Raw genomic sequence first — 24,040 nt, 5'->3', positions numbered from 1 at the left:
CAACAGAAACACAAAAAAATAAGAAAAAAAAACTGCAACTAAGTTTGCTTTTTCAAAGTTTCAGAGAAGATGCGTCGTGACATGCATGTGGTAAAATTTGAAGGTGAAGAAAAGATAATAATACCCACACCCATCTCCGCTGCTACGCTCTTACTTCAAGGAATATTTTTCTGTGGGATTTTGAAAAAAAAACTACAATTTAAAATTCTTGGGGTTTTTTTATGAATAAAAAGTTTTATTTTATTTGTTTATGTTTAATTGTATAAGTAGAGGTAACCTTAAATACTATGTGTTTTGTAATGAGAGTTTTAAGCTTCAAGCTTTAGATTCGAATGTGCGGGGGGAAACAAAATGTCTCGAAGCTAATTTTCACATGAATATCAATGAAATTCTCGGGCATTTCATGAAAATTGAGATGAAATTTAGGGGAAGGAAACTAAAAGAAATTATTTATATTTTTCCAGTTATTAAAAAATGGCAGTAAAAAATGAAAAAAAAAATGCAAAAATAAAACAAAACTTTTTCAATGAGGGCATCATAGACATACAATACGAAAAATGCTCATGAAACAAACAAAACAAAATACTCCTTAATTTGCAAAGAAAGTTTGAGCGTAAAAGTTCTTCTTTTGTATATTTTTTTATAAAACATAAAGAAAAGAGAAAACAGAATTCAGTGCAGGAACATAAATTTTGCCGATACAACCGAGTAACAGATAAAAGAAAACAATTTCAACTTAAGACTTAAAAATATATATATGTAAATGTGTGGGTGTGTGTAAGTAGGTTGTGGTAGGTAGTTTGGTCCTGTCTCTGGACACAACAAAGGAAAATAAAATATCTCATGTTAAAAAAAGCTTTAAAGGAAAAAGTTGATACAAAGGTGGCCTGTGGTGGACAACGTGGTACAGATTACAATGAGTTGAGGGAGGAGGCCATTTTTTGCCAAATGTTGTTGCTGCTGCTGCTGGAATGCACTTAATTTATGCTAGGCCTTTTAATTATACCGCCGGACGCTTGGCCGGTGAACAAGCAACAGCTGCCTCGGCTTCAGATGTACCCTCCTCGGGCTTCTTACGTTTAATTAAATGTGAAATATCTGTAGGCTTGGATGAAGTTATTGCCGCCGCAGTGCTTGATGTGGATATAGCGCCGCCATCAGTTGCAGCTCCAGTTGCGTTAGCGGACTTGGAGCTGCCAGCATCGACATCTCCACTACTCATGGGTTTAATGTAGCTATCCAATGCTGCCCGCACTTCAGCAATGTTCTGCAAAAAAAAATAAGGTGAAAAATACAAAATATTAATTTAACAGTGTTGGCTTGTTTGTTCGGAATACTATAGTATTTTGTTGTTGCAAAATGGTCAGGCTTAATCTCTTTATTGTTGTTTTTATAAAAACAACGTTTGTTTATTAGTGGAGAACGAGAACGAATTCTTATAAATGATGTTGAGAGAAAGTACAAGAAAAGATATTTTGTTAACAGACCTATTAAACTTTTCTTCCTTCCACCCTTTAGCGGATAGAAATAGAAGACCCTATGCAGAACCTTCACAGGTCATGTCTTTGGAAAAAATAACTTCTACAGGTCTTCTATAGACAGTTTCATACAGGCATTCTAAAGATAGAGGACCTTCTACAGATTTTCTGAAGGTAGAAAACCTTTTATTGATACCCCCAAGATAGATCCTTCATAGATCTGCGTTTTGTATTTGCTCTAGTTAGAAGGATCTTCTCTTCTAAATATATTTCCAGCACAACTTTCGTTAAATGTTCAGGATTTCAAGAAGGAAGTTAAACTACACACTGAAAACCTAGAATTTCCAACTACAACTGATTTGACAGGAAAGTGGGGCAAAATCCTACAAAGTACCAAAAAACGTAGAATTGCATTGCATATTTTTGAGTGGACTAAAGTCTAAATTCCAAATTATCTTTTACAGGGTTTGTGTAGATATAAGACCTCCCATAGATTTTATACTGGTTTTCTAAAGACATAAGACCCTCTAGATGCATTATACATGCTATGGATGCTTTATACATATGCATATAAAAGAACCTTCCACAGATGGAAGATCTGGTACAGACCTTTTATAGAAATAAGATACTTAACAGGTTTTCTATATATTGAGGATATTCTACATACTTGATATGGATAGTAGATCTGATACAGGTATTCTACAGATAGAAAATCTTCCACAGGTTTTCTATAGACATAAGACCTATAGGTCCTATAAAAATGTGTACATACAGAGGACCAGCAAAGGGCCAAGACAAAATATCTCCTGCAGACAAAATTACAGCTGATGTGATTGGAAATTGGGCAGAAAACTCCAAAGTTGCGAAAATCAATAGCTACTGCTGAATGGGGGATATATTAAACCGGTAAGGAAAAGTCAAAAGTCGGGCGGGGCCGACCATATGCTTATTTAGTAGAGCTCCCGTAACAAAATAATTTATTTGAAATAGATCTTACCACCTATCAACATTTGGCTTTAGAGTAATTATAGTTTGTTTTTTAGGGAAATAATATATTGGAGGCATATCCAATTCTGAATCGATTTTCACTAAATTTGAGGAAGGCATTTTAATATTTTATACCAACTATATTGCTATATTATATTAAAAAAATATCGGAGCCGAGTTCCACAAAATAGAAACGTATATAACGAAATTCGCTCCATTTGGGCTGAAATTAGTCATTATTTGCACAATAAAACTGAAGTCGGATTAAGGATAAATATGGGAGCTATATCCAAATCGTAGCCATTCTCTATAAAATTTGGCAAAGGTATTTCCGACCTCTGCAAGACATCTGGTACCAAATATCATTGTTGTCGGGTGCATATAACGAATATGAGGGACTTAAACGCCAAATCGGATAAAACATTGGAAATTTGAGCTATAGCTATATCTGAAACGATTTTCTCCAAATTTGATGTACTTGCTTCCAGACAGAATTCGGTCGAATGTACCAGAATTCAGGGCTTTTTAGCTATATTCAAATCTGAACCATTATTGATAAAAATTGGCAGAGGTATTTTCAAGCTCTATAAGATATCTGGTATCGAATATCATTCTTGTCTAGTGCATATTACGCATGTGAGGGACTTAAAATCCCAAATCGGATGAAACATATGTATGAGAGCTATAGCAATATCTTAACCGATTTTCATCAAATTTGATGTACTTACTTCTAGACTGAATTCTTTCGGATGTACCAAAATTCAGGTCATTTGGTCTGATATTGGCCATTTGGTGCCCAATAAACACGAAACCGGTTGAAGATATATATCTAATCCGATTATATATCTAATCCGATCATCAACAATTTCAATAGGGTTCGTCCTTGGACCAAATACTATTTGCAAAATGTCATGTCAATCGGATAATAAATGCGACCTGCATTTTGTTCACAAGAATATATGGACAGACGGACTGACATGCATAAATCGACTCAGAAAGTTATTCTATGAAGATCCTCAAAAGTATCCATGTGTCTATCTCGCTTCCTCCTCCATGTTACAAACAAATGCAGAAAGACATAATAACCTTACCACTATGTGGTGTAGAGTATAAACATAGACCTACACCGAATATATTTTGCGAGGGGTAAACCTACCCACAGAAAAATAGCAAATTAACCAGATTTGGTTGGAGATTTGGGGAGGCATCCTTAATACCTAAATATGGGCCGATATTTTCCATTTTCATGCTAAGAACAATATCAATAAATCTTCAAACCCCTAAATTTAATTGATCCAGCTCTATCCTGATTTCAACAGACGAATAGTCGGAATAAATGTCAACTTGTTTGGGTCTTCCACATATTTAAAAATAGTAGAAATCTTATGTTTCAAAAAGTTTGAACTTCTCCGAGAGTGTTCGAATTTATCTTACCTGAGCCTGTGTTTCTTCAATTTCAACGATTTTCGCTTCGATTTCTTGTTTTGTTTCCTCCATATCCTGGATATTGTTCTTATCCTTGTCGCTAAGATCGGGTTTGGCTTTCATTTCCTCAATTTCTCCCTCAATTAGTTTACAGGCCTCCTTTAGAGAGGCAGCGCCTTCCTTATTTGATTGTTGCATTAAAAAAGACAAGCCAATTTTATAGTGGATCTCGGCCATGGCACGGCGATAGTTTGTGGGCAACTCCTTATAGATTGTCAAGGCTTTTTCTGCAAAACAAATAGTGGGATGATAACAAAACATAAAATTACTAAATTTCACCAACTACTTACGATAATCTTCACGTGCCGAATCCAAAACATTATTCTCAAATTCAATGTTGGCCAATTCGGTGTGGACCTCGGCTAGATTGGCACGACCAGCCTCGCCTTGGCGTGAAAAGATTTTGGCAGCAAGTTCCAGGATTTCCCAAGCCAATTGGAGATTTGAAGCCTGGAAACGAATAAAATTAACAACTATTCATGCTGAAAATTTTAGCAAGATCTTACCGCCTCATTTTCGTCTTCTTCATCGACGGCATCCTCGCCAGTCTCTCCATTTGATGTGGATGGTTTTTCACCATCATTCACCACAGTCGTGCCATTGGTGCTTACACCATTTGTGGCCTTATTGCTTTCTTCTTCAGCCGCCTTTTCTTTGTTTTCTTCTGTGCTGCTAACCTCTGATTCTGCCGAGGCTTTTTCGGATTTTTCCTCGGGCTTTTCTTCGCTGGCCTTGTCTGCTGCTGTTTTCTCTGTAGAATCTACGGCCCCATCTTCTTTAATTGTCTCCAATTTTGTGCCATTTTCTTCGGCCTTATCTCCGTTTGTTGCAGCCGCCTCTACCTCCTCTTCTTCCTCATCGTCGTCCTCCTCCTCATCGGGGACATCGATAACTTTGTTTTCATCCAAAGCCAAGGCAATCAATGATTTGGCATACAACAAATAGGGCATACCCAGTTCATCGGACAATTCACCATGTAACTCTCCATAAAGGGCACAAACTTGGCTCAATTCATCAGCTGCCTCAGCATAAGATTTGACCAGGAAATTACGTGAACCATGACTGTAGAGTTCTTTGGCCTTGAGAATTTTCTCAGAACGTTCTCTTTCAAGGGCAGCTTCAGATGTGGGAGGATTTTCAGTAGAACTGGCATCGGTGGCATCAGGGACAGGAGTGGTGGTTTCCTCCTTGGTGGTGGTATTGCTTTCAGCAACAACAGCAGCAGTTTTTTCATCCGACATTTTGTCTATGTGTGTTTTGTTAGCTTTCAACTTATGTAGAGGAGGATAAATACAAATTTCTGTAAAAGAAAATACGAAAAACAAAAGAATTTTAATTATTTTTTTATAGTCTTGATCCGACATTTTACCACATGCATGTCACCGAACTACTTTATGAGCGACAAAATTCATGGCAAACAACAACTAAAATTCGTAGTGTTTTATTTACAAATCCTCTTCTTTTGAATTCTTCTTTTCCAAAGGACTAAAAGAAGATAAAGAAAGGCTCTTCATCACGTAGGTTGTACCGCAAAAAAAAAAAAAAAACATCACCCAACAAAAATCATTTAGAGAATATAAGAGATTTTCTTTTTTACTCAATTTATTGCTTTGCAATAATAAAACCGAAATAATTGCATGATGCCGCTTGAAATAATTCCCTTTGAAGCTTGTGAATCTGTAGTGTTAAAGTAAAATGCTTTCCTCCCTCAATAACCTGCATATTGCATTCTACATTTAATGGCCACAATTTGTATGTGTGTGTGCGTGGTGTTGACCTCTTGTGTTTCCTCCAATTAAAATACCTGTGGCTTAAAAGTAATTCTTTAATTTGCTTGTCCAAAGAGAATATGCTTGAAATAGTTTATTTTTTGTAGTCAATCGACATCCAACCACCCAAGGCCATTTCCATTTCCTTTTTTTTTTTTCTATTTTTAGTTTATTCGCATTAAGCGTGTGTTTGTGTGACTTCTCGACTTCAATATCTAACGTAAAATATTGTCTGAGGTCACACATAATAAAAACAAAATATTGGGAATAAAAACAAAGACATGCCAGTCGTGTCTAGCCATGGACATATCTCACCACCAATGAATGGATGTGTGAAATTTGAAGAAAGTTGGGAGGAGAGTGGTTTTTCAAAAATCTTGAACTCTATGTGGGGGAGGTACCAGAAGAAATGGACCGATATATACCATTTTTGTAACAGATCTTGTGTTGATGGAAATATTGAGATGAACCAAGTCTGAATCGAATATGATGTTAATTTCACCTTTTATGAGCTTCAAGAATAGTCCAAATTTTAACCCTTTGTGGGGGAGGTACCAGAAGGAGTGAACCGATACCTTCCATCTTCACACCTGACCTAGGGTTATAATTAAAATATTGTGATGTGTGTAATTTGAAGATAATCGGACACTTATTTCACATTTTATAAGCGTTATAATTTTCAAAATGTTGACCCTTTTGTGGGGGGAGGTACTGTATGGAGTGGACCGATATAGTCCATTTTTGCACCTGACGTAGCACTCATCCCAATATTAGGTTTTGCAAAGTTGGAGCAAAATCTCCTTTCTCTTTCTGTGCAGTAAATTATTTATTTTATTATTATTATTATTTATTTATTTTTTTTTTTTTTTTGAAAATGTTGACATTTTGTGCGGAAGGTACCAGAAGGATTGGACCGATATTTCCCATCTCCGAACTTGATCTAAGTTTGATAATAATATTACGATGTACCAAGTCTGAATCAAATCAGATACTCCCTTCGAGAGTTATGGTGCGCACCAGCCAGTCAGACAGACGGACGGACATCGCTAGATCGACTCCAAATGTTCTAAAACGGATTTGGTCCAAAGAGACCTGGGGTCTAACACCGTTATTTCGATGAGGCACGTTTTGGCCGTACCATATGATACCTATCTACCTATCTAGCCATATGACTGAGGGCATAAAAAATATTTATTGGAGCAATACACATACCGGACCGAGTTTCACAAAAATCTTAAAATTCTGTTGAATATGAAAAAATCTATTTAATTTGGGCTGACATTACATATATCGTGAGCAATATAAAAATCTGAACCGATCTCGATAAAATTTGACAGAGGTATTTTTGAGCAGTATCTGATGCCCGGCATCTAATATGATTGTTGTGGAGTGCATATTACGCATGCGGGGGACTTTAACACCAAATCGGATAAAACATATATATGGGAGCTATATATCTGAACCGATTTTCACCAAATTTGTGCTGGTGCTTGTTTCTGGGAAGAATTCAGTCGGAATTGGAAAAAAAATGGCAATTTGCGCTTATATATGGGAGCTATATCCTAATCTGATCCGATCTCGATAAAATTTGACAGAGGTATTGTTGAGGAACATAAGTTATCTGCTACCAAATATCATTCTTGTGGAGTGCATATTACGTATGTGAGGGACTTAAAACTCCAAATCGGCGGAACAAATATATGGGAGCTATAACTATATCTGAACCGATTTTCAGCAAATTTGATGTACTTGTTCCTACACTGAATTCGATCGGATGTGCCAAAATTCAGGTCATTTGGACTGATATTGGCCATTTGGTGCACAATTAACCTGAAATCGGTTGAAAATATATGGTAGCTATATCTAAATTTGATCCGTTAATCGCTTCCTTCTCCATTTTACAAACAAATGGACAAAGACATAATACCCTTACCACTGTTTGTTGCAGGGTATAAAAATCGAGTATCTTATTCTCTCCGGATCCTCATTTAAAATTCTTCACGCTTTTTGTTATTTCGTACGTCACTTATATTTCTAGTCAAGTAGTTTCGTATAAGCGTGTTTCGTAGGTCACTTATATTCCCCAGACGAGCCCCAAAAAAACGCAAACAGTGGCTGCGTTCCGTTCTAGGTCTCGATGCGAAGCCCATTAGAACCTCAATCAAAATTGAATAGTACCCAATAAAAAAAAGGTGATTCTCAACCAAAAAAATGAGTCTCCTTTACTCTGATCACAGATTAAAAAAAAATCTGCCTGGACGCAGCGAGCTGGAAATAGAGTCGTTACAAATCTGAAATATTCCAGAACTCATTTAAAATAATATGTAAAAGTTTGGATCCGCATAGAATCCTTTAAAATTTCACTTTTTTCATTTTCCTAATAATACACAAAAAAAAGATCCCAAAAATCCAAGATTCTTTTCTTACTTGGGTTCTTAAAAAATCTGCTAAAATCTCCTTTAGATACCCAAAAATACTCGTTTATTATCCTTTTAGATCCTCAAAAAAGGGTTTTATGAAGTCTCATCAAAAATGTGTAACAAATCACTTTATTCTGTATTTTAGATCCTAGCAATTTAATTGTTCGTTTTGGACAAAAAGAAATAAAAATGTCTTTTTATTGTTTTTTTTTTTTTAGGTTATGTACGTTTGTTATACAATCCTCGTTTTACTATCTTGAAATTGGCGAAAATTAAAAAAAAAACCTTCAAAATATCTAAATTCACATTTATTTTTCTTTTACCTTTAAAATCTTCCAAACTCAAAGAATCCGCGTTTATTTCGAAAAATTACGGTATTATTTCTATTTTGTAACTCCCCTCTTTACAGATCTTTTGGCGCCCAATTTTTATTGAAACATGTCATTTTAGAATAATTAATGATCCTTACGGCCACAGCATCAGTCATTCGCCATAGATAGTCATGGCATCTAGAAGTTCTCATTTCACACACACACACCAATCGTCCAAATAAAGAAAAATAAATAATGTCTAATAATAAATTGACCTTGTTCGAAGAAGAAACAAAATCGAGGCCAAAACAAATCAAAATCAAAACCATAAAAGAGAAAACTAAATGACATTTTTAGGTTTCTGTTTTGTTGCACTGCCACCATCGTTCAATTCAATTTTATTTCCCCACCAGAAGTTTTCCTCTTTTTTTTTTTTTTGGTTTCATTGTTAACCTAAAATGTGCACAGATTTGTTTTCTTCTTCTATGGAGCGAATAAATATCAAGGACTTGTTTTATTTGTGTGTGTGTGTGTGTGTGTGACACAACACGTTGTTTTTCTCCCGCGACAAAACATATTGTTAAAGTTCAATTTCATGTATGGTTCAATGATTTTAAAAGCAAAGCTTAGCTTATTCATCAAAGTGAAAACAAAGTTTGTATTGGTATTGTATTTCTTGTATTGTACACTTCTATTGTGGAGTCCTGGGGTGCACTTGACATTTGTTGAAGTTATTTTAAGGCACATCATTTTAGCACTTCTTCATATTCCATCTTCCAGCTAAATGGGCTTAATTGATTAACTTAACTGTTTGTAAAATTAGTACACAATGACTACATTAAAATCTCTGTGGCACACTTGACCATTTAGCCACATTTCACCATTTCTCCATACTCTAGTCAAAACAAGTAAAAAAGTAGCTAAGTTCGGATTGGCCGAACTTTTTTTTTATTGGGGGGGGGGAGATATACGAAGACGTGGATCTGCAAATTTACGAAATTTGAAAAAATTCCGGTGAATAATGTTGCTAATATCATCCAAATACCGGATAAAGGAAGGCACCGTTATGTGTGGGCTATACGAAGACGTGGTGCTGGATATGTAATTTGTCATGGGCTGTAGTAACGATTCCGAAATTCAAATACAACATTTGACTCAATTCCGGTGAATAAGATCGCTAACATCTTCAAAATGCCGAATGAAGGGAGGTATCGTTGTATGGGTGCTATACTAAGACGTGGACCTGCATAGACAATTTTCCGTCACAATTTGTATTAACCTTTACAAACTTCAAATACGATACGATGACGCAATTCTGGTGAATAATGTCGCGAAAATTTCGACTATCTCGGGGTAGCGTTATATGGGTGCTATACTAAAACCTCGGACCTATATAGACAATTCTCTTCCAGGGGGAAAAATTTACTCAGAGGGAACTCTTTGTGTGGATTTTCAGACTACTCCATAGAAAATGTGGGTAAAATCACCAAAATAACGAATATCGTGGGGCCACCATTGTATTGGGGCTATACAATATCGTGGACCTATATAGAAATTACTCTTTTGGGGCGTAAAGTACTCAGAGGGAACTCCTTGTGTAGAATTCTGCTATTGGAAAATGTGAGTAAAAATCATTAAATCAGTTATATGGGGGGGATGTATGATATCGTGGACCTATAGAGATAATTCTCTCTCCGAGGGTTAAGTACTCAGAAGGAAATCCTTGTGTGGATTTTTAAGCAATTCCATTGAAAAATGTGACTAAAATCATCAAAATACCGAATATTGGGAGGTACAGTTAAATGGGGGATATACGATATCTTGAACCTATATAGACAATTTCCTCTCAGAGAACTCCTTGTGCAGAATTTCAAAAAATTCATTGAAAAATTTGGCTAAAATCGTCAAAATACCGAATGTCGTGGCTACCGTTTAATGGAGACTTTACGATATCATGGACCGATATTGCCCATCTTCGAACCTGACCAGTTTGCAGACAAAAGACAGATCGGTGTCAAATTTTAGCTTCCTATCATTATCAGTTTTGACTCCAGCGGGATTGCAACAGAATGTGAAAAAAAAACTATTTAATTTGGGCTGACATTACATATATCGTGAGCAATATAAACATCTGAACCGATCTCGATAAAATTTAAATAAAATAAATAAATTACGCATGCGAGGGACTTTAACACCAAATCGGATAAAACATATATATGGGAGCTATAGCTATATCTGAACCGATTTTCAACAAATTTGTGCTGGTGCTTGTTTCTTGGATGAATTCAGTCGGAATTGTAAAAAATCCGTCCATTTGCGCTGATATTAACCATTTGGTGCACAATAAAACGGATATCAGTGAATTTATTTATGGGAGAATATCGTGGTTACCGATATATGGAGACTTTACGATATCGTGGACCGATATAGCCCATTTTCGAACCTGACCAGTTTGCACAGACAAAAGACAGATCAGTGTCAAATTTTAGCTTCCTATCATTATTAGTTTTGACTCCAGCGGGATTACAACAGACAGACAGACGGGCAGTCGGACGGACGGGCAGTGCTAAATCGTCTTAGAGTTTTACGCTGATCAAGACTATATATACTTTGTTAAATATTATTTCGATGAGTTACAAACGGAATGACAACTTTAGTATACGCTCCATATACTATGTATGGTAGAGGGAATAAAAACAACATGCATAATAGGTATAATTTGTAAATATCCAATAACCTTAACTAATATTTTTTCCTAAACGAAACCCTATTAATATACAATGACCGCCACATTATTATCCCCATGGCCCGAAATCCTAATAAAAATATAATATAATGGTTATAACCACAATACCAATTAAATTCTAATTTATGTAACCAAAATATTACATATGTATTTAATGGTGGCTGTGTGAATGAATGACCCACAAACCTGACCATCCATCACCATAATCATAAAAGTCCACCCGCATGATTAAACTTGTACAGCTAATGCACCACAATTGCCATTATTTGGGTTATGCAGCAAAGCAATTACAACATTTCATTATGTTTGATGGCCAACAAAAACACATTGGCTGACTAGGCAGGCTGCTCTTCCTCGATGGAATGAAAGACGGGAAGGGGAAATATGCAATGAAAGGATCATGAGTTTGAAAACAAAAAAAAAGATAATTGGGGGAATTGATGTTGACATTAATGAATATGGTCAAGTGTACAAAAAATACAAAAAAAGGAATTAATGAAAATTACACTAAGGGAATGCATTCCATTTAATTGCAGTAATGCATCCTCTTATGCGTAACACTGCGTAATATCAAGTCCATAAAATAACTATAGATTTAAATTCTAAACAATTTTCCGTGTAAACCTTTGAAGTGTAGTAGTTTCCCTTCACCACCCAATAAAAAAATTCCAGGTCACATTGACGTTCTTGATCTATGCAACTAAATTTGCATCATTTGGATTAGCCAATAATCAATAGCGTTGTTGATTTGTTCCAATTTTGTTGGCATGCAATTATCATCCTCTAGATTTTCATATTCATCTGGCCTTGCTGCTTCTAGTTTTCATCCTCCATAAATAAAAAAAATGTATATACAAAATTAATTTCATTAAAAATATAAAAATAACTTGCCATAAACGTCCGTTTATAAACCGCACTGTTTTTGGTAGAAACTCCACAGATTTTCTATTTCTTAGCCACTTTGCAAGAAAAACACCTTATCAAATTTATATTTCCTATATGACTATCAACACAATATATGTCTGTTTGTCATATAATTTGTTTTAAATAAATGTGTGGCTTATAATCATAAAATACTATTTCTTTATTACAGTTGTCGAAGGTGTTGTTGTCAAGCCTATAATCTCATAAAAATATATATTTTTAAATTTAAATCTTTTAAATACAAATCAATTTAAAACAGCCTTCTTATCAGGAATAGCATATCCAATTTCCTCATACTGAGTACAAGAATTTCTTGGTTTACAGAGGTGTTCTGAAGGGGAGTTTCTAATAGCGATTGATTTATCTATATAGCGAAGAGTTATCGATTCACGAAAAAAAAAAAAACAAAATCGTGTTATTATATCGCCAAGGATTATGGTAACGATTCGTTGAGTCCCGCAGCAATGCGAATAAACAAAATTTTCTACCAATATTTGGAACAAAATTTAAAACTTCCAAATTATTTTAGATTCAAAGCAAAAGTTTAACAAGTAAAAAGTCATAGCCAAAAATCCGGGCCGAACTTCTAATACCTTCCACCATTGGGTAAGAAAAAAAGAAAACATTTGTATGCAAAAGTATCTGGATTCAAACCTCCAACTCCAGTAAGATCGGTAGGAGAATTGTTGGAGCCGTTATATGGGGGGCAATAATAATAAAACAAGGGCCTATATAGACAAATTTCTACTACAACGATTGTAATTTTATTCCGAGCCTTAAATACCAAAATTTTACATAATTTCGTGGGTGAAAGTGACTAGGATGACTAGAACCAATACGGACAATTTTATGGACAAATACCAAATTTCACACACAACTCTATTACAAAATCGAATATTCGATGGAACCGTTATATATGAGCTATAGAAAACCGTGGACCTAGATATTCAATATTCTGACACTCATCACGAGCTACAAATGCCAATTTCTGGACAAATTGGAGGAAATATGTGGCTAAAACTATCAAAATATCGAATATCGGAAGGTACCCCTATATGGGGACTGTACGAAAACGTGGACCTATGTATGCAATGTTCCGCCACTGGAGTTCGAACCCATAACGAACTACAAATACTAATTTTTAGACAAATTTGTGGAAATATGTGGCTAAAACTATAAAAAAAACGAATATCGGGAGGTACCGTTATATGGGGGCTATACGAAAACGCTGACCTTTGTATACAGGGTGAGATAATAAAACTGCAGCAAAGTCAAACGCCATAATTTTTATATTATTTTTAAATTTTATTGAATGAATGCAAAAAATTTCGGAAATACCATCAAACGTCCAATGAAACCGTCACACGCTGCCCGGATGTTGCTCTACGGCATTTTGGCCCATTCCGTCTAAGCGCTTGCTGGAGGTGATCGACAATATTCGACATTTATAATAATATAACATTATAATATTCGGCATTTATTCAGATGCCACGGTCGATTAATACGAGCGGAGAGCGACCACCATCGGCTGTGATGGCAGCCCACACCATCACCATGTCCGGCCCAAGGTTCTTGGGGTAACGTTCGACAGCATGTTCAAGTCGTCCGCGCAAGCCACAGCTATCTGCGACAAGATGAAAAGTAGGAACAAGGTCCTCAAGGCGCTAGCCGGCAGCTCTTGGGGTGCGGACAAAGAAACCTTGTTGACCTCTTATAACGCGATAGGTCGGTCTGTGGTCAACTATGCGGCTCCAGTGTGGTCTGCGAATACTAGTGCTACGCAGTGGAAGAATATCCAGACCTGCCAGAACGCTGCCCTGAGAACTGCGACAGGGTGCCTCCTCATGACACCAGTGGACCATCTACATGAGGAGGCGAAAGTCCTTCCCTTACGTCAGCATAATCATATGCTTTCGTTGCAGTACCTGCTTGGGTGTTACCGCGAGAGTCATCCCAACCATCATATGGTGGATAACTCTCCCCCACCCAGGCGTGTCAGGAAGGACATACATGATCTAGAGAGGGAGGTCCAGCGCTACAAGAGAGAGACTCTAGATCAAGGAGCCTATCAGGCAGGTCTGAGTGGCATTCACACTGATGCAGTCGCGGATGCTATGAGCAGTTATAAAGTGAATGCCGTCCTCGGAGTCCACCCCCCATCCATTGCAGCCGAAGAACGTCAGCTGCCTAGACAAACCAGGGTAGTTTTGGCGCAATTGCGTTCAGGATGGTGTAGTCGCCTCAATTCGTATTGGGCACGAATTGATGAAGATGTGCGTGATGCCTGCCCGGCGTGCGATACAGGCCCGCACAATACGCTACACCTTTTTAATTGCTCAGCCAAATCTACCCAACTCACTCCAGAGGATCTCTGGCTACAGCCCGTTAAAGTAGCCGAATTTCTAAACCTGGAGCTGGAACCAGATTAGCAGAACACAAACACACACATGCACTACTGCTACAACAACAACAACCATGGCCGGCGCTTGAGTTCTGGTGACCAACCGATGGTGCACATTTTCAGCTGACCTCTTTGGCAAGTAAACACGATCATTTTGTTTGTTTACAAACTGCTGGACAACGAATATTTTCTCATCGGAGAAAACCAAATTCAGCAGTTAACCACTTTCGGCCAAGCAAAGCAACTCATTAGCTCTTTTGAGTCTATTTTCTTTCTGTTGCGGTGTAAGATCTTGCACTTTTTGGAAATTCAATGGCTTTACACCGAGCTCATTTTTCCATGTTTGCCGAGTAGAATATTGCGATATGTTCAGCTCACGAGCCATTTTTCGGCCACTACGACGCGGGTTTCGATCAAGTCGCTTCTTTACTTTTCGAACCATTTCTGCTGATGTTGCTGTTTTATTTTGTCCGCTTCCTTGACGTCGGGCTACGCTACCAGTATCACGGTAACGAGCGATGGTGCGAGACACAAAAGATTTATTCACATTAAAATACTGGAGTACTCTAACGATAGCCACTTGTGGTTTTCCAGCCAAATATAAAGAAATCACACTATCACGCTTGATTCCCATCACGAATAACTTTTTTTCTGGAAAATTCCCAACAAAATGCTTTCGTACCCTTGTAAACAATATAATGAGATGTCACTGGAATAATTTTAAGTTGGTTGCAGTTTTTTCATCTCACCCGTATAGAAAGTTTCATGAATCACCAAAAACATACCTTCACCTTCGACAACAGCAATAAGATATGCTCCTCCTTATTTGCATCCTAATTCCTTAGCCCGTATATAAATTTCAATTAAAATAATTTAATTCAATTTTTAATTTTCAGATTTCCAATGTAATAGCCAATGGAAACTACTCTAGAAATCAATTAAAAAAACATTAATAATATCTCATAACTTATTTCATAATTTGAATAAATTTTCAGGAATGCAAAATTTGTCAATTTCCTGTTCACTGGTATGCCTGATAATACTGGGCAGTGCAGCTTTGGTGGGGGCCTTTGGGGTTTGTCAACGGCAGATAAGTGCAATTCTGATAACGGGAGTTATGTATTTATTAGCAGGTGTGTTTGTTATATCTTGAATAATCCAGAATAGAAAACTTATTAAATATTTCCTTTTCTTTCCAGCATTATTTGCATTATTCACGTTAATGATAATACACTTTAAGCGACAACAAGGAAGGCCCATGCTGGACAGTGACTATGATGGCACAGTGGATGGCATTGTGGCCCGCCCAGGAGGACCGGCAATTATGGCCAAGAACTTACTGGGGGCCCGGGTATTTCTAACATCCTGGAGTTTGGACTTGGGCTGGGGTGGTGTGGTTTTGTGTGCCATAACCTCAGTTTTGTGGATACTATTATCAAAGATAATGCGTTACAATCCATTTTCAACGTTAATGATTTAAGGACAACCAATCCCATAACACATACAGAAGGTGTGGTTTCCACAGCCAGTACACTCTATGAGATTAAAGTTCTGTTGCAAAGTTCTGCTTGAACTTGGAACAAAAGAACTTAAAATAAACTGTGTTCTTCTTCAGCACTTATTTTTTGCCAGTTGAAGAAGAAGCAGAATGTTTGGAAAAAAGTTTATGGATTGATGATGAGAGTTTTTGAAAGCCATTTTCATCAATGCAAGTTTTCGAGTACCTTAAGATTTATTAACAAAACAAAGAAGACGAAAGAAAACAAACAAACACAACAAAATGGGAATTATATTATTAAATAAGCTTTTCATTTACAGAGGAAAAACAAAACAAAAAATCAGCAAATTAACTTCTATAAAAACAATTCAATAGCATTAAGTATTTGGGTAGAGGAATTTACAACAAAACCAAAAAAACAAAAACAAATTTTATGACAAATTAATTAGCAAAAAAAACAAAACATCATCCAAGCAACAATTTGTAGCCTGAAATGCTAGAGAGATACTATCTATTAACATTTGTAAAAAGTATAGCCAAAAGCCAAGCTAAATTTCCTTTCGAACGAACGAACAGCAGTCCTTGGTGGATGTCAAGAAAAAAACACAATTTCTTCAACTGCATCAATTATATATTTACAAAAAAAAAAAAAAAAAAACGAAAATTAAAACAAAAATTAATTTTAAATTAACAAACACAAACAACAAAAGAACCAATTTGCTTATTCAAACGTTTTGAAACTAATCTGTTAACATACTTTTATTTAAATTTTAAGCTTTATATTTCAATTTATATTGTTAATGTTTAACATAACAATGCGGCATATTTAAATAATTGATAATTGGTCCATAGCAGGCCTATTTGGAACGTATTTAATAATTATTAAATAAAATATAATATATTTTTTTTAACTTAAGATCCGTAATGCTCTTAAAAATATGGAGGGCTTAGGAATGGACGCTAGATATCGGAAATATCTCAAGCAGGAATCTGTCGTGAAATTCTTGGGTATTTTATTAACATTCATGTATGAATCAAGTCTATATTGGGGCATGTTAACGTTAGAGCTTTTTTCCGGTTTAACCTTGGTTATGAAGATTTATTTTAGGTACACACAATGGAATTAAAAATTATAGCCGTCTGGGTTTTCTAAATCTTTTACAAGTTAAAGGTAACATTACATTTCTTTAGATCATGTATGTCCTTCCTGACACGCCGGGTTTGGGTGCTTCCAACAATAACACCCAAGCAGGTAGTGCAACGAAAGCATACGATTATGCTGACGAACGGGAAGAACCTTCACCTCCGCATGTAGATGGTCCACTGGTGTCATGACGAGCCACCAGTCCTCAGGGCAGCATTCTGGCAGGTTTGGATGTTCTTCCATTGCGTGTTGGCTTCCCTCTCTTGATCATATAAGTCCTTTCTGATACGCCTGGTTTGGATGTCTCCAACGATAACACCCAAGGTACTGCAGGGACTGCAATGAAACCATATGATTATGCTGACGAACGGGAAGAATATTCACTTCCCCATGTAGATGGTGTCATGATGAGGCACTAGTTCTCAGAGCAGCATTCTGGCAGGTTTGGATGTTCTTCCACTGCGTGTTGACCTCCCTCTCTTGATCATGTATGTCCTTCCTGACACGCTTGGTTTGGGTGTCACCAACGATAACACCCAAGCAGGTACTGCAACGAAACCATATGATTATACTGACGAACGGGAGAGAGGGCCTTCGGCATGTAGTAGATGGACCACTGATGTTATGATGAGGCTCCAGTTCTCAGGGCAGCATTCTGGCGGGTTTGGTCATTTTGATTTGAACATGCTGTCAAATGTGATCCATACAATCTTGGAATAGTTCGCCTTCAGAATTATATTTTTCTAGACCTGTACATTCACCTCTGTTTTCATCTCCGCAAACCAATCAACAAACATAAGATCTTTATGGGCAAGGAATTCTGGAAAGGTATACGTTATACAATTTCAGAAATATCACCCACCCCGGAGAACTTCCTGTTTCACACTACGGGGTTTTGGACACCTTGTTCCGGAATTCCACGCCAAATCTTCTAAAATACCAAATTTGAAATAATTTCGTGGGTAAATGTGACTAGGATCATCCAAATACCGAATATTGTGGACCTAACTATTCAATGTTCTGGGGCTGGAGCAAGAACCCATTATGAAACCCGTGGAAAATGTGTATCCGGAGATACCTTTAAATGGGGGGCTACCGGAATTAGTGATTTTAGATTAGCAACGTTCAGCAGCTACAGGAAATAGAACGCATTGCACACTCTAAGTGCCTGAACACTTTTGTTGGAAAATGTGGCTAAAATTATTAAAATACCAAATATCGGGAGATGTCGTAGTTATGGGTATTATATGGCGACACGGGGACCTATATAGGCAATGTTTCTTGCCGCAAGAGGTATTCAAAATTGCGTAGATATTTGCTCATATTTTTCAAAGCAAGTACGACTACTATTCATCAATCATTTCAAAATTCTTTTTTGGGACTACTCATTTTGACTTCCTCGCCAAAGGTGTTTCTGTGTTCTGAACTCAAATACTTTAAATGTAACCTTATCTCATAGTTTTCAACAATTTAAATATGCCGCATTACAAATAACTCTATCAAAAAACTCTACAAAATGCCTTGTAAATTTAATTAAAACCTCTGTGAACAAAATTCGAAATTAAAACGAAGCTATTTTCATAAATTTGTATAAGCTTTTTTTTTGCAAATTTTTATATAGATTTAATACTCAAAACAACAACAATAACCCAAATAGAATTCTTGCTTAAAGCTCTATCAATATCGAATGTATTTATTATTCAACTATCTTTAATATTCATTAATATTTATTTTAATGTGCAACAAAGTTATTGTGTGCAAAAAAAATGAAAACTATAACCAAAGCGAATCAAAGGCCTTTATTTTTCAAAAACTTATTTATTAAAAAAAACTATACAAGAAATACTCAAAGAAAATAATTATATTTTTATTAAATATTCCCAGAACAAGAAGAGAAAAACAAAAAAAAAACAAATCTAGTCTATTCCAATGTAATTAAATGCAGATTGTCTCTATATAGTTCATCATATTATCAAAATAATAAAATTGAATTACAAAAATTTTCCATTTTGTTTGCTGCAAAAATTGTTTTAAATAAAATACCAAAGCATCGAACACCCTCCTCCTCCTCTAATAATCATTTTCCCCCATTGAATAATTGTTTATATTTTAAAAATAAAAACCTTAAATATAACAATGCATAGAAATAAATATTAATTATAAACACATACATACGACAAAAACACAACTATTTTTTGACAGACAAAAACAACAAATTCTGTTACAAAAGAAAAATAAGATGAATTGAAATGCAATGCTTTTATTGCTTTTTAAACAAATAAACCAAAAAAAAAAAAAATAAAAAAAAACATTTTATTTATACATAAAAGTAAAATTGATAAAAACAACAAAACAAACACACAAAATAACAAAAAACCATAAAAAATTAACAAAATGTATTTTTATGTAAACGCTTTGCCTTAAGAGAAAATAAACCAACAAAAATTTGAGAAAAACAAAAACTTAAAATTATCTATTGAAAATAAAAGTGGAATTTATTTCATGTAATTAAAATCGACAACGACTGTGTTTTTTTATTCTATTTGTCAATATTGAAGCGTTCCATTGGAAAGTGTAATGAAGAATACTCTACAATTTAAAATAACAGAAAATTGAATTCAGTTTCGCAACATGAGTTTTAATGATTAAACTCCAAGAAACAGTTGCTTTGAGAGCAGATATATTCCCTCAGCATATGACTGTTTATACAGGGTGAGATGAAAAAACTGCAACCAATTTCCGACTGCTGTCATTTCATTTCTAAGTCACTCGTCCGATAGTTGTTAAAATTATTCCAGTGACAGCTCATTATATTGTTTACAAGCGCACAAAAGCATTTTGGTGAAAATTTTCCAGAAAAGGTTATTCGTGATGGAATTCAAGCGTGATAGTGTGATTTCTTTATATTTAGCTGGAAAACCACAAGTCGCTATCGTTAGAGCACTCCAGCATTTAAATGTGAATAAATCTTTTGTGACTCGTACCATCGCTCGTTACCGTGATACTGGTAGCGTAGCCCGACGTCAAGAAAGTGGACGGAAGAAAACATCAATACCAACAAAAATGGTTGGAAAAGTAAAGAAGCGACTTGATGAAATCATCGTCGCAGTGGCCGAAAAATGACTCGTTAGTTGAACATATTGCAATATTCCATTCGGCAAATATTGAAAAACTAGCTCGGGTTAAGGCCATTGAATTTCCAAAAAGTGCAAGAACTTACACCGCAAAGGAAAGAAAATAGACTCAGAGTTGCTTCGCTAGGCCGAAAGTGGTGAACTGCCAAATTTGGTTTTCTCCGATGAGAAAACATTCGTTGTCCAGCAGTTTGTAAACAACAACAAAAAAAAATGATCGTGTTTACTTGCCAAAGAGGTCAGCTGAAAATGTGCACCTTCGGTTGGCCACCAAAACTCAAGCGCCGGCCATGGTGACGGTGTAGGGCGCCATAACAGCCGATGTTCTGGAGGGTGTATTAAAGCCTTGGACACGCAAGCATTTTGGCCGCAGACCTTGGACATTTCAACACGACTCATCACCATCGCACTCAGTAAGCGCCACGCAAGAATGGTTACAAAATAAGGTTCCTCGCTTCATTTCCAGAGCACAATGGCCACCAAAATCTGCGGATACCAATCCGTTGAACTATTGTGTCTGGAGTATTTTGGAAAGCAAGGTTGGTACTAAAAAATACCAAAGTGTCGATCATCTTAAGCAAGCCTTCGCCGGGAATGGGCCAAAAACACCGCAGAGCAACATTCGGGCAGCGTGTGACGGTTTCATTGGCCGTTTGAAGTCCATAATTCGTACCAAAGGTGACCAATTCGAACAAATCTAAACTTACACTAAAATTTGATGCTATTTCCGACATTTCATTTAATGAAATTTAAGAAAGAATGTTAAAATTTGGCGTTTGACTTTGTTGCAGTTTTTTATCTCACCCTGTATATGGGAGCTATAGCTTTATCTGTGAAGCTATAGCTTTATCCGATTTTAACCAAAATTTGGAGCACTTGATATTAGGATAAATTAAGTCGGAATTGCCAAAATTCAGTCCATTTGGCCTGATATTAGGCATTTGGTGCACAATAAACCTGATATCGAACAAAAATATATGTGAGAGCTATATCCTAACCTGGTCCGATCTCGATAAAACTTGACAGAGGTAGTTTTGAGATCATTAAGTTATCTGGTACCAAATATTATTCTTGTGGAGTGCATATTAGGCTTGTAAGAGACTTAAATCCCAAATCGGATGAAACATATATATGCGAGCTATAGCTATATATGAACCGAGTTTTTCCTAATATTATGTACTTACTTCTGTACTGAATTTGGTTGGATATGCCAAAATTCAGTTCATTTGGACTGACGTTGTCCATTTGGTGCAGAATTCACACGAAATCGGTTGAATACATATTTGAAGCGGACGGACAGACTGACTGACATGCATAAATCGACTCAGAAAGTGACTTTATGAAGATCCTCACAAGTAACTATGTGTCTATCTCGCTTCCTTCCATGATACAAACAAATGCACAAACGCATAATACCCTTACCACTATGTGGTGTAGGGTATAAATGACATACAGACATGGCTTGAAATGTCCTGAAACGGAATTAATTTAAAAGGAAAAAAACCTATTTATTGAAAACATAATTTTAGGGAACTGGTTAGAATCGGGTTATGCGGATGGAAAGACCCATATCTCAGGACTCAGTAATGGTATTAGAACAAATTGTAGCATTTTGGAAAGGTGAGAGTGTCAGCTATAAATTGCCATCAATTTTGTAGACCCTCATAATGGGCCCTTTTTTGACTTTTTGAGGGTTTTATAAAAATCCGGGTCCAAGAAATCGATAATTTGAATACAACTTCCGAACCGTGACCTTCCGAAAACGATCCACATAACGTGAGGACTGACTGATCAAAATTTTACATAAGTGACCGATATTTACATCTATTCGAAGGAGTATATAGCGGTGTCACTGTCACTAAGATCAAGTATTCGAAATATTTTTCAAAACAAAAAATAATGGTGTCTTTGCCCGCTTTCAATTCAAATAAATTACAATGTACTGCCGGTGTTTTTCCCATCGTGTTTGTTCATGAAACGCATTCACATGATTACAAACATTTGCACACTCACAGATACACACACACATACATACATCGACAACATGAATGAGTTCACATACAAGAGTTAAAATCAAAACGTGTTTCATTTACAAAAAGTTCATACCTACATCTTCTACCGCCAATCAACCAGCTAACCATCCATCCATCCATCCCAATGCATATAAATTCTACCTACAGATGTGTTAACCACACACAAATGTAAATTTTCAGAGAAAAATTCAATAAAGTGAAAAACCTATTTTGCATGTATTTGTTGGACAAAATTAAAAATGCACGATAAAGTGCAATGACATTGTTACAAGCCCACGAGCGAGCGTGGGGAAAGAAGAGTAACCGCATCGCTACAGGTTCGTTACCATTTAACGCACAATAAACAGATCCGACGTGCGGTCATTCAATGTGTTTGTCCCCAAAAAATTTGGATGATTAATTTTCGTCGAAGCATTAGCATGGTAACCCTGTTCAGCGTCTTTTTATTATGGAAAAACTTTGCAGAAAAGCATCTGCAAAAAAAGGCGCAAAACTACTGACTGAATATGTTCCGGCATGCGGTTGACGCAGCTGCTGCGGCTAACTCTACAGACTGCGCCAAGCAGCTGTCAACAGCTTTTTTCATGTTTGTGCAAGCAACAAAAATGCACAGAATTTTATAAAAATCCTTCTATATGCAATTACAAGATGCCAAAGGACATTAATTATTGCAAATTCTCACTTACAGAAACATTGTAAATATAAAATATATGACACAGGGTTCATTCAACTTGTCATTAATTTAACAGCAAAACCTTCTGCTGCGTCCCTTGTTGTCTCATGGTGCCTTCTGTTGAAATCATTCCAACACAAATAGACTTCACGCCAAATTCAATATTTTGCCCTAAAGATTTTTGTCTTAGTATTCATATCTTCTGACCACTCACCTCAATAGAAGAATTACTCGGCTTGCTTCCACAAATATATTAACACTTTCTTAAAATTATATATATTTTTTTAACCAATGTACTGCAAATATCGACAAACGTTGACTAACGCAATGCACTGAATTCTTTTTTGCGACTGATGTTCACAACAATAACATGGCGGCTCAATACAATGTTGCAATTTTTGGCACTACATACCGGGGTTGCCACACCGGGTGATTTCTTTGTGAAAATAAATGTATAGTTGCCACCATGTTAATTGTTCGCTGTTTAGCGTGCAAGCGTATAGTTGACGTAAGTACGTTGTACATGCACGCAGAAAAATGCGTGGATATTAACTCAATGTACATTTGCTTGCTTCCATGGTACAATGAATTCAAGGTAGGGCAGAACTACCATATGATTTCAATTTTTTTATTTTTCTGGCTTAATATGTCAACTTAATTTGTTTATGTGTGCGTATTCTTTTCAATAATAACAAATTTTTCAGAAAATATTCAAATTCGGGTGTTTTCAAAATGCTTATTACAACATATGTATCGACAAAATCTACAGTTTTTGTCGCGAAATAAACCATAAGAGATATATAGAATATGATTTTGAAAAGAAATTTTGAACTATTATTCAGTTTTCGCGGTTTTAAATTATTTATTCAAAATCAATGCAACAAGTTGTTTGCTTTTTTACTGTTTTGATAGTAATTCTGACATTACAAGCCAAACAGGTAGACCTCTATACTTGCAATTTTTTCAAAGTTGACCTACCTTCTCTTCATTGTACCATGCTTGCTTCTATCATATTTAAACTGGACTGAGGAATGCAT

At 36.1% G+C, this 24,040-nt stretch overlaps 2 protein-coding genes across 4 annotated transcripts in view; one reads left to right on the top strand and one right to left on the bottom strand.

Moving 5' to 3' along the window:
• Positions 1–19,193, top strand: part of LOC101894639 (uncharacterized) — a 101,410-nt gene extending 82,217 nt beyond the window's left edge. For all 3 annotated transcript variants that reach the window (XM_059118145.1, XM_059118146.1, XM_059118144.1), the window contains exons 6-7: positions 15,517–15,654; positions 15,721–19,193. In XM_059118145.1, the coding sequence (XP_058974128.1) occupies positions 15,517–15,654; positions 15,721–16,001 (419 nt within the window). In that variant the 3' untranslated portion in view covers positions 16,002–19,193. The remainder of the gene's footprint in view (positions 1–15,516; positions 15,655–15,720) is intronic.
• On the bottom strand, positions 293–23,383 carry LOC101894477 (protein NASP homolog). The gene is made up of 5 exons (XM_005178096.4): positions 23,218–23,383; positions 4,457–5,250; positions 4,241–4,400; positions 3,900–4,177; positions 293–1,267 (listed from the first exon to the last, which is right to left on the bottom strand). The coding sequence occupies exons 2-5, from the start codon at positions 5,189–5,191 to the stop codon at positions 1,001–1,003; spliced, it is 1,440 nt and encodes a 479-aa protein (XP_005178153.1). The 5' UTR covers positions 5,192–5,250; positions 23,218–23,383; the 3' UTR covers positions 293–1,000.
• Between the last annotated feature and the right edge of the window lie 657 nt (positions 23,384–24,040).

Source organism: Musca domestica, unplaced genomic scaffold (assembly GCF_030504385.1).
Source record: "Musca domestica strain aabys unplaced genomic scaffold, Musca_domestica.polishedcontigs.V.1.1 12, whole genome shotgun sequence".
NCBI classification, from domain to species: domain Eukaryota; kingdom Metazoa; phylum Arthropoda; class Insecta; order Diptera; family Muscidae; genus Musca; species Musca domestica.
This window is presented reverse-complemented; position numbering and strand designations above follow the sequence as displayed.

Excerpts from the sequence above, each read along its gene's own strand:
- LOC101894477 (XM_005178096.4), bottom strand. The coding sequence starts at position 5,191 with ATGTCGGATGAAAAAACTGCTGCTGTTGTTGCTGAAAGCAATACCACC. Across the intron at positions 4,401-4,456 it reads AAGAAGACGAAAATGAGGCG|GCTTCAAATCTCCAATTGGC; the intron begins GTAAGATCTTGC and ends ATTCGTTTCCAG. Across the intron at positions 1,268-3,899 it reads TTGAAGAAACACAGGCTCAG|AACATTGCTGAAGTGCGGGC; the intron begins GTAAGATAAATT and ends TTTTTTTTGCAG.